The sequence below is a fragment of the Montipora foliosa genome, chromosome 1, assembly GCF_036669935.1.
Source record: "Montipora foliosa isolate CH-2021 chromosome 1, ASM3666993v2, whole genome shotgun sequence".
NCBI classification, from domain to species: domain Eukaryota; kingdom Metazoa; phylum Cnidaria; class Anthozoa; order Scleractinia; family Acroporidae; genus Montipora; species Montipora foliosa.
Genome location: NC_090869.1, coordinates 66,659,486 through 66,677,568, shown reverse-complemented (window position 1 = coordinate 66,677,568; position 18,083 = coordinate 66,659,486). Strand labels below are relative to the sequence as shown.

At 38.4% G+C, this 18,083-nt stretch overlaps 2 protein-coding genes across 3 annotated transcripts in view; one reads left to right on the top strand and one right to left on the bottom strand.

The window, feature by feature from the left end:
• The window catches only part of LOC138005666 (2-hydroxyacylsphingosine 1-beta-galactosyltransferase-like), a 3,013-nt gene extending 663 nt beyond the window's left edge, over positions 1 to 2,350 (top strand). The window contains exon 1 of the mRNA XM_068851863.1: positions 1 to 2,350. This exon is cut by the window's left edge and continues 663 nt beyond it. Coding sequence (XP_068707964.1) covers positions 1 to 1,083 — 1,083 coding nt within the window. The 3' untranslated portion in view covers positions 1,084 to 2,350.
• Positions 2,351 to 2,446: 96 nt separating this feature from the next.
• LOC138005655 (transcription factor TFIIIB component B'' homolog) lies at positions 2,447 to 17,760 on the bottom strand. 2 transcript variants are annotated; one of them, XM_068851852.1, is made up of 12 exons: positions 17,458 to 17,760; positions 15,374 to 15,652; positions 13,267 to 13,643; positions 12,280 to 12,447; positions 12,030 to 12,142; positions 11,307 to 11,366; positions 9,103 to 9,288; positions 8,200 to 8,241; positions 6,524 to 6,606; positions 5,808 to 5,902; positions 4,136 to 4,190; positions 2,447 to 3,285 (listed from the first exon to the last, which is right to left on the bottom strand). In XM_068851852.1, the coding sequence occupies exons 1-12, from the start codon at positions 17,606 to 17,608 to the stop codon at positions 3,146 to 3,148; spliced, it is 1,749 nt and encodes a 582-aa protein (XP_068707953.1). In that variant the 5' UTR covers positions 17,609 to 17,760; the 3' UTR covers positions 2,447 to 3,145. The 2 variants fall into 2 exon arrangements, with proteins under 2 accessions (XP_068707953.1, XP_068707955.1); XM_068851854.1 differs by having other exon boundaries at positions 15,374 to 15,649.
• Positions 17,761 to 18,083: the final 323 nt, after the last annotated feature.

Below are 18,083 nucleotides of genomic sequence, written 5' to 3'. Positions count from 1 at the left end.
CCTTCTGGTTTCACCGATCCTTATTTAAGTTTCATTCATAACTTCCCTTCACCCGTAGCATTTGTACCCCACGGAACTATCAAATTTCCCAAGAAGTTAACATTTCTTTACAGGATGCAGAACTTAATGCTCTACTTTCTTGGGTATGTGATGCATGAATTAGTTTTAATTCCGCCGTTTGATCGATTATGGAGATCAAAGGTAAACAACAGTTCATTTTCAAGTCTCAGCGAGGTATTTGAGAGCAGTGGCTTGCTATTGATAGCTAATGATTTTGCACTGGAATTTCCAAGGCCTTTAGGAGCTCATGTTAAAATAGTCGGTCCCATACTTCCAGATCCGCCTAAACCGCTGTCACAAGAAACAGAGACCTTCGTCACACAGGGTCACCCACAAGATCTAGTGTTAGTGTCATTTGGAACAGTACTTTCAAATTTCAAGTCTGATTTTGTTGAAACAATTGCTCATGGACTTGCAAATGTGTCTGCCAAGGTGATATGGAAGCATAAAGGACAACATCCACATAACATTGGCGAAACTATAAGAATAGTAAATTGGATGAAACAAAATGATCTCTTGGGTCATCCATCCACAAAAGTATTCTTGACGCATGGTGGGTTGAACAGCATTCTTGAAGGTGCATACCATGGGACACCGATGGTTGTCCTGCCTCTTTTTGGTGACCAATCTGCAAATGCTATGAAAGTTTATGAAGCAGGAATTGGTGTTGTCATTGAACTTGAGGGTTTGACGCCCGAAGTTGTCTCAAATGCATTAACTGAAGTCCTTAAAAACACTAAATACAAAGAGAGTGCTGAAAGGGTTTCTAAACGTATTCGGCTGAGACGTGTCTCTCCAGCTGAAGAGGCCTGTGACTGGATCGAATATGGCCTGTATAATAATGCTGGACTGCATTTAAGGAGTCAAGCTGATAATTTATGCTTTTTTCAACTGTATCTTCTTGATGTCTTGTTTGTCACAGCTGTAATTCTTCTTGGTCTTAGTGTTCTGTTTTATTTTTCTTTGAAGTTTTGCATTTTCTTTACGATACAATTTTTCTCCAGGAAGGTAAAGATAGTATGACTAGGGACTGGGTTTGGGGGTAGAATCTCCCACTGCATAGAGGGAGCGTGCTCAAAAGCTAGACTAGACATACCTTTACAATTTGACTGCTTGTATCAGCCAGCTATCATAGTTATTCCGGGCTGCCGGAATAATAGTGTCTACTAGTTCGCGAGGAAAGAGAGTTCCTCTGAAGTTACTGCTCTCAATTTTCTGGCATTTATTGTAGGAACAAGAGCTCTAACCCATTTTAATCCATTATTTGAATCAATGAAGTCTAGAGGGCTCTAGACTAAGCGTGTGGAATTATTAAGATTCAACCTGACTCACTGTTTGCAGTTGATCTTTCGTGGTTGCAGTGTACATTCATTACAGGAACCTGGGATTGACTCTACAACACTCTTCATGTAAGCCCATTATACATCATTTCTTATTTGGTGTACAAATTGTGTTAGCCCACCAATAGTGTACCCACCATTGTTAACCATTTTCAACAATAATTTGCTAATGTCCTTGCCTCTTGTTCGTTCCATCGTTAGCTTCCTTATACCATTAATGTTGGCTTTCGTGCATGGTTCACCTCACCAATCAGCAATTTCAATAATATTCTTATAGCCAGCCACACATTATGTAAGTTTCCTACAGGTGGTCTATCACCGTGTCAGCATGGCAGGAAGGGATTGAAGCGAATGAGATCACTAAAACTAATAAATTATGCAGAAATCATGCTTCACTAAATTTCTAGGTGCTAGAACCTCATAACATGCTAGAGATGGGAACTGTGTTGCTGAGATCAAAATAATGGACTGATAGACACTGCAGCCTAAGACACCTTTTTGCCCTCATGTTTGATCTCATTCCACAGAAGAAGCATTTTTAAGGAGACAAGTCTGCTTTTAATTTATGATTTCAATCTTTCTAGCATTCGTTTATCCCTGTTGTTGTTGCTTCGCTCAGGAGGAGGCGTGGCCCAGTGGTTGGGGTGCTAGACATTTTCTTACAATCCAAAGTTCCCAGGTTCAAGTCCTGCACTTACCAATGGCAGAAATTGTGCTGAGTAGTAATCCTAGTCCAACTTTTCGGCTGTAAATAGCCAACTTGTTTCCCTCCTTCCATTTGTTGTATTTGTTTCACCAATAAAATTATTACTTCCATGGCCCTGACAAGCCCTCGAGGAGAGCTGTCATATTATTTATTTATCCATTTATTTACTTATTTATTCATTTATTTATGTACATGTATGCATTATTTGTATCTCTAACTGGTGGAGAGCCAAAAAGAATAAAACTGCGTCAACAAGGATTATCGCCATAGAGAAGTAATTATTATAAATCACATTATTTGGACACCAAAATCAATGGGCAAAACCAGTAGTCGAAGTAAATGCTGTCATTTCTCTTTTATTTATTGTAAAATCTGTTTGTATAGGTAATATACAATATTCATGCATTTTGGAATAAATAAGCACAACTACCGGTAAATTTGTTCAAAGACAAACAAAATTGCACGAGCCCATAGGGCAAGTACAATTTGTTGTCATTGAAAAAATTTGCAAGTGTTTATTTATTCCAAACAGCTCGAGAAAAATCCTAATATACATGCAAAACTTTCACTTTAATTGCACTACTGTCAACTATCTGCACTAATTTTATGTCTGTGCAATCTGTTTGGGATTAATTGACATGCTCTTAGTCAATCAATGCACTGAAGTTTTTGCATCTATATTATTAGGTATCAAATACATGACTTTTCACAGAAGGTCAAACGAACAAAATATTGCAACATAACTATAATTTTCTGTTGATTTTTTCTGGGTAGAAAAGAAACATGATAACAGTCTGTCATTGTTTTCCAACTGTTTTTCTCCTACTTCACGACAGAAGTTTATGGAGAATGTTTCTCAATTTTCCTGACCAACTTGCGAAAGTAGGCTCAGAACGTGACAGGGCACAGTTGCTTTCACACGATCTCAAAGCCCATTGGGTGAAAGATTGCGCCAACAACAGCTGTTCATCCACAGTTCATAGCAAGTGGCTGGGCTTAGTGGTGCACAGGACACCCATTCTGACTTCTTCACACTGTTCTATTCTCCAACAGATTCTGGTTCCCCAATGTCATTCTGTTGCACAGAGTTGCCATTCTCAGTATTCAGCAAGTCATCATCAATTTCCTCTCCCTCTACTTTAGGTGTAAACAGTTCCACCTCAATAGGGTTTCTCACACCTAAAGGAATTCAAAGGAACTTTATTTAAGAAACGGTCCAGATAAGAACGATAGCAACAACGGCAACAAACATGTTGGAATTCAATTGGTATGCAAAAAGGTGATAACTTTTCTATTGTCTGTACTTACTTCTGATTGGCTTAAACAGCAAACGGTTAACAAAACTTCATAAAGCAATATTATATTCATCCTTACTTTCCAACCATCTTCCATCTTTCATCTGGTCTCAGTTTAAATGAATTCCACAGAAATCGTATGTGGGGAACATGTAAAATTGTAAACGTTTCTTGGCTTTTGTTTTCAACTCTTGTGATTGGTCAAAATCTTTTAACACAAAAAAACACCCTTTCAAAGTGGGCTGTAAATGAATTTTATTGCGTTAACTGCCTTCCTGTAGGTTTATGCATTTTCTGTGTAAAAATGATGAAATTCCTATGTGGGGAAAGCCCCGTTGCCGCATAACAAAGGAAATTGCAATCCACCTTACACGGATCATTACTTAAGTGGCTAGCGCTGGACCCCTAATTGGGGACACTGAAAACTGAAATCAACAAGTTAATGCAAATCAAATGAAATGGGACAACCAGAGAACCAGAGTAGAGAACCAACAAGCTCAACCCACATATGACACGGAGTCTGGGAATTGAACCCGCACCACATTGGTGGGAAGCAAGTGCTCTCACCACTGTGCAAAAGTTGAAAGCTTGCCCTTTCTCTGTGCAGCTTTGCTGCTCACATTTTTGCTCTGCAACCAAACTTTCCTGGAAGGCAAGCGATACTTTCCCGGCTTTGCTGGCTAAGTAGGAACTTAAAGTAAACCTCTTTTTGAAATCTTTACAGCTGTACTTACAAAGAGCTTTGTCCACTAGGTCTCTGTGTAGCTTCTCCTCCCGTTTAAACTTAGCCTGAAAAACAAGAATTATACATTTCCCTGTATGACTCAAAGAGGAAAGGATGGGCAAAATTACGTGGCTGAGCTTAGCAACAATGAGCCTGGTTGACAATCTTCTAATTTAGTATAACTAGATAGGTGATTATTTAAAATTCTGCTCACCTAAGTGGTTTTTTTTCCCAAATTTCCGCAAGCCGTTTATCGAGGGCACAGAAGAAGAACTTTCTTGTAATTGTTTTAAAGAAAATGCATATTTTTCAAATGATCACCTATGTAATTATACTAAAACAATTACCGGTCTTATTCACCTCAGGTTCAGTGAATGTTCACCTTGCCTTCCGCAAATAATTGTTACATTGTTTCTAACTTAATAGTCTAGATACCTCCCTAAGGGGGGCAGAGTCCTTGGCTGCTTTTAAGTGCGGTCTGTCTGAAGCTACATTATAACTTTTAATAGCCTGTAAGTTAAGTTAACTTACTTAATTGCCCATAGTTTTGTATTTGAACTTTGCTAGTCTTATCTCTTTTATTGGCAACCCTTCTGTAAACAGCTTCTTATGACCTTGGTTTTTTCAATAAAGATGATTGTTACTACCACTAAGTATCATTTATAGTAAAAGAAACTGCTCTCTCAAGTCTCTCTCTGGTCTTTTCAAAGTCTCCCTTCACTCTTCGGATCACTTTAAGTACTGTCAGAAACCCATAAGGGTTGAAACATGTAACGGCCCCTTGTGTGCTGGGAAACAAGCTTCTGAAGATTCAATTTGCTAAGTACCATATTTGGAACAACAAGAGCAAGGGGTTTCTGAATATTCGGAAGCTGTGAACGCGTGTTTCACGTTTCAACCCTTATGGGTTTCTGGTACTGTTTAATTAATAAACTAACGGGAGTGTTTTAACAGGTTTAAAACCATGAGGCAAAGCCGACTGGTTTTAGACCCACTAAAACATGACATGCAAGTTTATTGAACAGCTTCAACAACATTCCACAAAAAGAGTGTCCCTCTGGAGTCTACCCTGCGAACAGCTGGTTTCTCCTAAGCTTCCCGAGAGAGAAACCACTGCAAGCAACTGTTTGATTTTCCACCGAGCATGTGCAAAGTACGTCACACCCCATGTGATGTATTTGACATCAATTCGTCTTATTTCGTGGGAAATCACTTTTCAGAGCAGGCTCGTTTAAACACAGCAGTTACGTAGCTGAACGCATGCGCAAGCACCAAAACAAGTTTACTAACTCGTTTTACCGGTTAAAATTTAATTTATTCGTCCTTGGCGCTGGACAGCGGCACACTCAAAGAGACTAACGGTTGCTCGCAGTGGTTTCTCTCTAGGGAAGTGTAGGAGAAACGAACTGCTCACAGACTATCTGGAGTCCAGACAATGGTGCAAAATGTGAGAGCACGATATTAACCCATTGAAAAACCAGCAGTTTCTTCCAAATGCCCAACCATCTTCCTCTACCAATAATAATAATAATAACAATAACAATAACAATAACAAAAACAATAATAACAATTATTTTTTATGGCCCAACCAAACCATTGGACAATGAAAGAGCCCTAAAATATGACATCCACTACTATCTGGCTACCACAACGTGCTGCTGCATTTGGCAAGATCGTCATACCTTAAGTTCTCGTCTTTTTCTGCCGGGAAATAATGGCAACATCAAGCCAAAATCAGTTCCCACTTGACTTAATGCCTTGTAGAACGTTTGAGTCTCTACAAACAAAACAGTTCAGTACAGTCTGTTTTATAGCCACTAAAGTTCTAAAGTTTCTTATTTGGCGGGTTGGGGGTCCCATACTTGAAGTTTTATCCTCTGATGAAGCAAAAGGATGATAACAGAGCAAATGTACAACTTCAGGCGACTACAACCTTTTTGATGGAAGAATAATATTATTGTGATCCATTTGTAAAGATACTGGAACTACTACAGCTATCAATAGTGGTAATAAAGAATTGACATACACATGTAATGAAAGTTGAAGTTTGGATGATCCATCAACAGACTGACTTGCCTCCCATGCCTCAATGAACCCTAAAGGAGAGTCTACAGGAACAGAAAGGACTAATTTCCCAAATCCAGGGTCAATCTAATGACCAGAAGTTGCTTACATGATATGTATATTGTAAGTACTGTAACTGGGTTGAAGTAATTTAGCAGATTTTGCCAAAACGTTCTGTTCAAACTTGAAAAAGTCATGCCTCGGACCAAAAAATAAGCAGGTCCAGGATGTTATTTTCGAGGTTTGGCCCCAGACTGTAACTAACTGTCTGAACTTGAAATAAGTGTAGTCATATACATCAAATGACTTCTGCCATTTGGATAAGTACATGTACCTTCAAGAGACCACCGCATGACTTTTCTGCGTTTTAAGTAAGTACCATAGTTGACTTCATCAGCATCCTCATAAACAACTTCACTAAAATGAAACAAAAATAATAATATTACTCACTGCCTGGTAGTAAATTGGTTACATTAGACCTTCCTGACAGAACTCTCAGAAAAATCGCCTAGTTTGGGTTTGCTTAGGACTTTTCATCCATTGTAGAGGTTACATGGTGAGAAATTTTCTGATGTGTCGGTAAAGGCTAATTGCAGCCTATTGCTTAATCTTCAACAATGCTTTTAAATTGCTTAAAGGGGCTAGGTCATGCTATTTTAGGCATTTTCAGCACTGATCGAATGGTCATAGAATTAACTAAAATATCAAAATAACTTTTTCAAAACTATAGAAGAACTCTAACAAAGCACAGGGAAGCCAAGAAGGGACATGGATGGACAAAACTGGAGAGGATTGAAATGGATTGAATTTGGGTAAATTTGAAAAACATCCGCCCACCTTTTTTCAAATTTATATCAGTCTATATCAAAATGTCATTTACAAAGCTTGAAAATCATTCTCAGTTGTTATGTGGCCGTGATTTTGCAAATGAAAGACTCTTGCTCTGCCGATTTGACATTTAGAGCTCATAATTAACAAAATTAAACAAAATTACCTAAAATAGCGTGACCTGGGACTTTAAGACTGGTTTTCACCAACCATGCAAGCAAAAGCACAAGGAACATACACTGTACTGTACATGTATGCGAACACGTTACTAGGCTTTTCAACATTCCTGAAGAATCTCACCTTCCAACCTCAATATTATTGCTAAGCTGACCTTTGGCTTGGCCATCTTGAAATCAGTGTGGAAAGTAGAGAATCCAGTTTCTTACAGTGAGTACCGTAGTGGCTAACTGGTTGTTTTTACAGTAAACAATAAATTTAAAATGCACCTAAACTCAAATCCCCATCCAAAGCAAATTCAGGGTGTGGCTTATCTGCAGGTGTTTATGGTAATTTGGACCCATGGCCGTGATGCGAGAGGCAAGGGTCTATTCTTGAATTTATGTAACAAACTGTTTGCATTCCTGTTTTCAAAGAAATTTTGCATCGCAAAGTAGTTTTTGACATAAAGTCAAGAATGAACCCATTAATTGCCTCTAACATCACGGTTGTGGAGCCAAATTACTGCTAGTTTTAATAAAGTCTTTCCCAGCAAACAAAAAGCGAAATTTTGAGGTAAGAACCATCAAACATGTTTGCTTTTTGTGGGGGGATCAATGTTGCAGACTGGAAATATTTGAGTTAAGGTGCACTTTAAAAAACGAGTTACACATCAAGTAGGTAAGTGGTGCATCGTCTATTCCTTGGTTGATTTCTTGGCACCTGTTTGCTCCACAACCTTCAATCCCATTCATCTAAGTTTGAGAATTTGTCAACAAATGTCTAACAAATGATACTATTCAATGAACTAGGCTAAAGCAGCAAAACTGGGGTGATTTTGCCTCAGCTCTTTGCATCTGTCTGCTTAGATTTGGAATCTGGATTGATGGAGGCCAAAATACAGTTTGGCTATTTGCACTTGAAGGTGAGATTTCACAGAATAAGGAAAAGGGTGTGGTGTTAGACAAACGTTGGCATGATATAGCACATCCACTTCTAAGAATCTTACAAATTCTCTCAGTTCACCTTGTTTCAACTGATTTATCTGTTTCTTTCGGGATCAGAAGACTGTAAAAAAAACAAAATGCAATTTGTTACATAAATAAACTAACCATGCACTTTCTACATGTATATTTTGAATCAGTTTCTTCTTATCAAGAAGTGGAAGTCAGCAAAGATCAAAATGACACAAGAAAGGGTCCAAGACAGTGATCAGTTTCTTTTCAACCATAAAAATGGAAGATGCAATTGGATAAAACTAATGAAATTTGCATTCATTTACAGTGTAAGTAAATACAAAGCGAATGACATTCCCTGTGTTAGTTTTGGCAAAGATGTCTGACAGTCATCAAAACTGGCAACACTAAAATCATTTTATTTTTGGCCAGGTATGTTAAATGAATTGGTAAATAATAATAATATGTTTTTGAATTTGTCAGCCTGATGAATTTCTTCAACAGTCTACTTTGACCCCAAAGCCTGAAAAACAGAACTTCAAACATTTCTTCTTATAAATTGCAAGAAAGAGGCAAAATTTATTACTGGCACTCATTTTGGGAAGTTGAAATCTATTGCAGAATGGATGAAAAAAATATAAATTACATGCAAATTTTTGCCATCGGTTTCCTTATGGTACACGTACATAATTGTTGGGTCACTGGCTAAGAGCTGGAAAGATTACTTGCAACATTATACAATATACTGTAATAATTTGAGTTATAAAAATGGTAATGTAGTAGAGAAAGATTATGTTACAGGACAACAGTATTTTACAATGAAGGGGGAGCTCGCTTTTACTGTGATGACACCTATATCCTCACATGTGAAAGATAAGAATATGTTCACTGTGGCCAGTGAAAATGTGATTTTTTTTAGAAAAATAAGAAAATCCTAGTATGTCATCAGTATCTATGCGATAAAACGCAATACCTTTCTTCATCCAGTATGATATTTCCCTCTGCATCCAGCTTAACACGAGGGGCGACTGCTTCACCATCTGTATCATCTTCTACAACACTTGTATCTTTGCTGTTTTCTGATGGAGTTGCAGGGGTTGGCGACCCAGCCACTGAGGAAACATTCACCGCATCTGTCTCTGAATCTCCCTTCTCATTGCTGCCAAAAAATATACCTTTATTACTTTAATTCATTTAATCTGAATGCATGGTCAAGAGCATGCATCCAATTCTGCTGGCCGACGTGTCGGTCGTGTGTCGGTGGTGTGTCGACCGACGCGTTGGCCGACGCATTGGCCCACGCGTTGGTGAGATCGGATTCTTAAATTTTACCCAATTCTCAGTAGGTTTGTCCAGTACATACAAATAGTCAAACAGGTTGATTATTGGGTATAAAGACGACTCAACTGGACATGCCATATACATAATAATTTAGCAGTTTTCACAAAGAGCAAAGCACACAAATAATATAATTACATCTGTACTTCCAGCAAGTAAAGTTCATTCCATTTCAAACATCACAAACTGATTTTCTGCTAGACAGATTGTCAACAGCAATTAATGAATCAACTCAACTTTTGTAGATTGGATATGTCTGGCATGACAGCACTATACAATAGCCCACTTTCAATAATATTAAAATTCAGTCCTAAACAAAAGGCATCATCTCAAGGCTCTGGGGAATAAATATAAGGATTTGTTTGAGTTTATTCCCCAGAGCTTTGAGATGATGCCTTTTGTTTAGGTCTGAATTTTAATATATCGAAAGTGGGCTATGTTGTCCAGCGTTTTGTTTGGTGTGAATTTTATGGAGAAATGACGCACTCTTCAAAGTGTTTTCCTCCATCATGAAAAAAGACTTTCCTCAATAAGACCTTTTGTGTGACAAAGTTTTTAAATTTAAATCATTGACCCCTTGGAGCGAGATTTAATAGATTCTACTCTGTTTACTATAGACCTCCATCTGGCCATCCATTGTTGCCTCACTTGCTGGACGACTCTCTTAGCAGGTTATTCTCCGCAGCTTCATTCCCTCGACTTATCCTGGGAGGCGATTTTAATTGCAGTGGGATTGACTGGTCATGTGATCACCAGTATTTGGCCACTCTGTCAATGCCTGTTAGCAAGTCCTCTTACAAGTCTCTGACAAATATGGCCTACCCCCAGCATGTTCACTCACCAACTAGGCCATCCTCAGGCCACCGGCTAGACCTGGTTTCTGCATCACATCCTACAGTCATCCAGGCCTGCCATGTTGTGCCTAGTATTAGCGACCATGACACTGTTCTGTTTGAAGTTAATATGTCTCCTAAGTGTCCTCCAAAACCACCACTGAAAATATTGCAGTATCACAAAGATGACTTTGATGGCCTGAGATCTCAAGGTTTTTGGGCCACCAAATTGTTAAGCTGGTATCTTTTAGCGCATCTTTACTGTTCTTGAAATTAATAGATCTGAGAATTATGACACAGCTTTTGAAAATTTTCAAGCAGAAGGTGTCTGAAGTTGACGTCTCTGGAACTATTAAAAAGGCTTAAAAATTCTAAATTTGTTCATTTTTAGCTGGTACCTTTTAGGGGTAAAAATCTTATGTTTGCATGCCCACCTTCGTAAGACTCCGGTATCTTTTAGAGGTATTTTTTAAAAATTTCCGACAATCTTCCCCCCCCCCCCCCCCATACAACATAAAATGATAAAAAAAGTGCTTTGATATTTAATGCAGTTTTAAAGACCACTGTCCAGATGGTGTCTTTAACTTGTATGGTTTAACCCAATGACTCCTAACCCTAACCCCCCATTGATGAGTAAAATCTTCTGGCGTTAGTCACTCTCAGGGGTCAATGATTTAATTTTAGGCCTCACCATCCCCCTTGGCAAACCCCTGGAGATTTCCAATAATGAATATTCCTATGACTTGGCAAACACTTCACCACCCTCAGGTATACACATGCAAAAACAATACCACGAAACCCTCACTGACAATTGAGAATACCACAAGTGGAAAAAAATATTGATTTTCAAATAGGATCAAAATCCCTCTGATTGTCAGGTTATTTTAGTCACTGCTTAAACATATATCTGATGAGTTTGAGAGTATTATTATAATAGTTATAATAGCTTGTCTTAGCACAACAAAACTTGTCGAGAGAATTTCCTGAGTTATCAAAAAACACTCACTCGTTGCCCTTTTTGTTTCCAATTATTCCTCCCTTCTTTTTCTTTCCTGCCAAGCTTGACCTGCAATCAAAGCAACATAACTTTTTAGTCACCCCTCATAATTTTTGTACGTACCCTAGTATATAAGTTCCAAAAACAATAAACACACAAGCTATTGATTTTGATTTTGGAAAGCACAGCATACCTTGTTGATCATCTATGGACTCACAGATAAATTTACCAGTAAGACATAGTGTATTGTGTTTAGAATTAAAAAGAATTTTGTTTCCTTTTTCATCTCTTCATCCAGATATATACACAATTTAGAATGTTAGGATGTCTGACAAAGTGTAAGATGAAGGAGGTTTAGCAACTCATTATGGCAGCAGTCAGTTTTAAATACCCGGCTACAGACCATTTCATACTGATAGAGATTGATACTACGTTGCTATAATCATGATGTCTCAATACATATATGACATAATACCTTTCTTCATCCAGCATGATATTTCACTCTGCATCAAGCTCAACTTTGGAGACCCTAACTAACTTTTTTTAATCTATGGTTTTGGTACTGGTACTTTCACATTTTAAAGTTTGATCTAAATTAAACCCTTTGCATGCTGTATTCAATAACTAATGGAATAAAGATTACTACAATAACTACTGCTACCACTACAGCTACCACTCCTGCTAGTACCAAGGAAAAAAGCCATAAAGTTAAATCAAGCAAACATATCCTACGTCATGGGGTTTGTCTTTGGGTTATAATAGATCAAATGTTGCATGGTCATCTGGCTTGGGTCTGATGGTTCCTTTGGCTTATGACTCCTTCTATCTCGCTTTCTTTTTACACCCTTAAAAAAATGAAACAAACAAGAGTAAAAGTGGTCATTTTCTGCATACAAAATGGACAATTTTAATGTCTTTAGCATAGTTTGGTCCTAATCATAGGGTCCCTGTTTTCAAATCAGTATAATTATCTTAAAGTTACCTTTCTTTTAATGCTATCTTCTGGTTCAACCTCATCATCATCGACATTCTTATCATGGACATCAGAGGCCATTGTAAGTGGTAATGGAGGTTCCGAAGATTTCTGTTCTTCTGGCAAAGTTTCTGATCCCTCGCTTCTGTTTCCACTACTTCCTTCAGACCTTTGGCCCTAAGATGATAAACGCGTGTGATATTTGCTTCACAATTATAATAATATTATACAAATAAGGAAAATTATTAGGTGAAGAATGAAGGAGGAATAATTGTTGTAGTGAAAGTTCAGGATGAAAAAGAGGATCAAGAGAGCAGGGACAGCGCAGTGGTGAGAGCTGATCTCACCTCCCACCAATGTGGCCCACGTTCAATTCCCAGACTATGTGTCATGTGGGTTGAGTTTTTTGGTTCTCTACTCTGCTTCGAATGGTTTTTCTCTGGGTACTCCGGTTTTCCCCTTTCCTCAAAACCAATGTTTGATTTGATCTGAGATAAACAGATTTGATTTTTATGTTCAGTGTCTCCAATAATTAGTGCCCCAGTGCTGGAAGACTTGTCATTTAAAAAAAGTTCATTATTACCGGTATCATTATTATCACAGAGCAACGCGCCTTACCGTGGCCACCTAACAAAGTTTTTTACAAAATAAATTATCCGCCAATCAGGGTGTGCAAATTTCATTGACAGTCACACCTCCTCGCAAAGTTTGCGCATTTGTAAGTTGAACACGTTTGCATGGGTTGACTCAAATGTGAAAGTTTGCTGGGTGGCCACAGTAACATGCAATATTGCACTGTAATAGAGCTGCGTGCACCTTTCGTAGACAGGTGTGCACTAGTGAACTTAAGGAGACACTAAGGACACCCCCAACTGACGAGTAAAATCTATTACGGTCTCTCTGGGGTCAATTGGTTAAGCTAAACTGAGAAATTCATCTAGGGCAGCAACTCTTGACATTTCACACTAAAATTTTGTCATCACCAGGGATACTCACTGTGCTGTGACTAACATCTTTCTCACTTGTTACTACTTCCTCCTTTTGCACCTCAGGTATGTCCTGAGATCTCTCCACCGTTTCTTTAGAAACAGACGAATGTCGCCTCCGAGAAGCTGAACCCAAATTGGGTAAAACTCTTTTCCGACGTGGCAAAGAAATAGGACCAACATCGCCAGCAGCTTGAGTGGTTATGTTTTCAGAATTTGTGTTATCGTTTACCGGTTGTGACTGTTTTTGCATTGACTCCTGGGCTCCATCCTGTGATGTCTGATGCTTGCTTTTAACAGACGGACTTACCACACAAGGAACACTGGTTTCTTGGTTTCTCTCCTTCAAAAAGGAACACTTCAGACTCTCTTTGGCAACTTTACCTTCTGCGTGAACATAAAGAAAAACATTGGCCATTCTTTTCAGGACCAGAACTGACAAAGCAACAAGTACCAGTAACCATCAACTTCATGGGCTTAGAAAAGTACCATTCAAACGTAAATTACATGATTTGCTTCAATCTACAGATTCTTGGAACTGAGGAGATGAATGTTGAAATGAACTACATTGATTTTTCTAAGCACATGAGTTTACTAAGTAGTTCCCTTAAGTCTCAAATGTTAAGGTTTCTTATTTTTCTTTAAAGGGGCTAGGTCACGCTATTTTAGGTAATTCTGTTTAATTTTGTTAATTATGAGCTTTAAACGTCAAATTGGCAGAGCAAGAGTCTTTCGTTTACATAACTGAGAATGATTTTCCAGCTGTGTAAATGACGTTTTGATATAGACTGATATAAATTTGAAAAAAGGTGGGCCGACGTTTTTCAAATTTACCCAAATTCAATCCATTTCAATCCTCTCCAGTTTTGTCCATCCATGTCCCTTCTTGGCTTCCCTGTGTTTTGTTAGAGTTCTTCTATAGTTTTGAACAGTGATTTTGATATTTTAGTTAATTCTATGACCATTCGATCAGTGCTGAAATTGTCTAAAATTATGTGACCTAGCCCCTTAAATGTTGTTATTAATAGTTTGTTTTCCAGTTCTTCTTTTTTTTCTTTAATATTGTCATATCTTTTTTCTTTACTGTTGTTGCATTTTCTGTTGTTGTACATATATTTTCTGTTCGTTTGTTTTTTGTAAACCCTTTAAACATCCAGTCTAAAATTAAGTAGCCCGCCAAGAATAGATATGTTAATTGCAGGCTACTATGGTCTCTGTATTGGCTTTTAAAATAAAGTGTGCGTTGTTGTTGTTGTTGTTGTTGTTTGTTGTTGTTAGAGAGATCAAGCAATTTTCACCTAGTTTTTTCAAAAATTACATTATTATTATTATTATAATTATTATTATTATTATTATTTAACCAACTGCCTCGCTTAAGTGGAAGGTGGGTATCTGGGATACCCAGGGTCTTCCACTGTCGCCAGGCAGCCCCTAGATAGAATACTGCCCCCATGGCTGGCAATTCCCCGCAACCCAGCCATGAGCCCCCATTCCAGGAACCCGTCACACTGATGAAACAGTGGAAGGAAGAAAAAATTAATAAGGGATGGGAGGGGGAGAAGATGCTAAAAGAACCGCCTTACAGACCACTGCACAAACGCTTGACGAAGAACTCGCAGATCCTAGCCTAGCAGTGTACAAAGCTACAACATACCATGTGAGCCTGCACTTATGGGATTGACCGCTGGATGCCAACTAAGCTCATGGGCTGCTTGACCGCTACGCTTGTGGACCGCTTGACCGCTAAGCTTGTGAACCGCTAAGCTGTGAACCGCATGACCTCTAAGCTTATAAACCGCTTGACTGCTAAGCTTGTGGACCTCTTGACTGCTAAGCTCTTGGTGGTTAACTTAGTTAAATTACATTTAACCAAATTATTATTATTATTATTATTATTATTATTATTATTAACTCATGGACTCCTGGGAGAGAGACTTAATAGATTTTATTCTAACGCCAGATGATTTTACTCGTGAATGGGGGACAATTTAGGAGTCAGTGGGTTAATGAATTTCATGACTTGCATTCTTAAATGCCTGACATGAGACAATCAATGCAAATGTTGTGCTTACAATAATAATTATTTGTGAACAAAAATATACACCAGATACATGTACCTTCCTTGTTTTGTGGTTCATTGGCTGAAAACTGATCCTCTTTACCAGACAAACTTTGGTCTCGTAAATCACATGAATCTGTCTCTTTTCCATCCTTAGACTGTTGCTGAGAAACTTCTTTTGCCACTTTACCCCGTGCACGGGCCACTGGCACAACTGCAGGCTTGATGCGTGATCGTCTTGATGGTCCTGAGACTGGTTCAGAGGCTGGTGTTTTAAAATGTGTTGTAGGATTACCTTGATCTTTTTTTGTTGCTTCACTTCCAGCAGCTTCATCTTCTTAAAAAAATATAATTCAACTTGGCTTCAGTGATGATTGAATTCTTGTTGAAAACCTACAGTGTAGAGCTTGAGCAGGGGATTTAATACATTTTAAAGTAAAAAGTTACTTAGATACCCTGCCCAACAAAAGCAAGAGTGCAAAAATGCTCAACACATGCGAGGGTTGTCCAATACACTGACATAAAGAGATTCATAGCACTTCACAATAGACATCACAAAGTGTCCCCCAACCTTAATCCTTAAAGTAGTAACAGTTTTGCGAGACATAAAGTGCGGGACACTTTGTGATGTCTATTGTGACGTACCAGAAATCTCATTACAATTTCATTATGTCGGTGTATTGGACATGTATGACACATGCCTGGTGGATGAGTGAGCTAGTAATATTGATGTTGTTATTGTGCTTGAAACAACTTGGCAAAGAACCTGAGACAAGACAGAAAAACCTTAAATGCACAGGCATTAAATAAAAATGAGAGAAGCAAGAATTTGGAGGCTGATATAATTGTGAAAAGGTTTGTCCACCAAACTTCTCACCATAGCCAAGGGAAAATCTTGATTCAGAAACAGCTGTTTATTTAAACTACACATTATTTCTCAGTTAAGATTGTCAGTCCATTTTCTGAATGTGAAAACACAACTATACAATAAATGACAAACTAGAAAGAAAGGAGGGCAAATGATGATATGCACCTTAAAATAGATGCATATTTAGATAGGGTTAACTTTGTCTCGGTCATGCAATTCTCATATAAATGCTCGGTAAAGTTGTCTCGTGAAAGAGGGCTGTCTCGGGTAACTGACACCACATAAACGGGCCCAAAATAACACTAATGGCTATCAAAGAGTGAGACAACAGTGATTTCAATACAAGGGAAGAATGGGCCCAAAAAACATGATGGTAACAAAGATGGTAACTAATGATGAAATTGCACGCGAATTAGCAGGCCGTACTTTACAGTACAGCCTGATATACGGCCTGCTAAATTTGAAAATTTGATGAAATTCTCTAACAACTTTCAAAAAGCCACCACAATTTATTTGTTTTTTGGATTTTGACACGGCAATCTTTGTGGTAGTTGAACCTTCGCTTGACTTCAACTAGTTTCCTTTCCCACACCCTTGATTGCCTCAAAGATATAATAATAAAGTTACGGATCCTCGTTTTTTCCCGTTGATTTATGGCCCGTGACCCTTATGATTGGGTCATAAATCAATGGGAAAAAAAACTCAGTCCATAACTTACAGTACCGACTTCAAACTCTGTTAGTAAGAGGTATTGATTCCTTTGTTAAATACACCCTTAATAAAGGAAAGGGGTCAGTGGGTAGTCCACGGGGTGGGGGTAAGTGTTTTCAACTATTCCCATTGGTTTCAATAAAATGTATAGGCCGGTTCATGAGTAGAGCAACCAACTGACCATTGTCCTTGTCTTTGAAAAATGCGTGATTCCCCCAAATTTTCTTTTTGGATTACAATAGCACTCGTTCATAAGATCTGCTTTTCCCGCATATTCATAAACCGAGCAAAAATATGTAAAATGTCAAGTGACAAAAGCAACTTGAAAATGATACCATGGAGAGATAATAAATGGCCCTTGAAGCTAGTAAAGCAGCATTGCATAAGTGCTAAGATATTGAGTTATCATTTCAATTGTTTAGAATGTCTCCTTTTTTGCTCAAAAGACTTCAGTTGTTACCGAACGTAAATAAAATTTGACAACAAAAAGACGGGATGAATATTGATGATGGTAATGACCTGGGTGCGAAACCATCTTTCCTCGCCTATCACCGAGCACTAACCTACTCCTTCCTTCAAAGAATCCTGTGCCTGTGAATTTGCTGTTAAACCACTTGAAGCAGCATTATCACCAGCAGAGCTTTGGTTTGTTGACATGGAACTGCTTCGAGCAGCTCGAGAGTTATTCAGGTTTGGTTTAAATCGGTTTCGCATTTTGAAGAGAACGAGTCAATAAACTCTACAGCCTGATTTTAGTGGCCATCGTGGTGAAACAAAGTGGGGTCAGTGTTTTGCTTGCAGGAAAAAGCTCTTAAATTATAGTGGAGATCATCATTACGTTCGCAAAACGTCCATATTTGTGAAAGGTAGAGCCGTTATATATGATACCTTGTAATGTACCCATTAAACTGCAACTACTATGCCCTTTCGCGCGCGTGACGCGGAACGTCCCGCGAAACGCCAAGTAAAATCTGGTATTCGAACCCACGCCACATTGGTGGGAGGCGAGTACACCCCTATTTCCACTGTCTGAATTGGCTTAACGTGTCGCTTAACGTGCGTAACAAAATAGAGCCGACGTATAAAATTTCGCGTGTGAACGTAAAAAAGTAAAAGTCTCACGTCGCTTAATTAACGTGGCTCATCGTCTCTATTTTTATTTACGCACGTAACGTACGTGCACATTCTT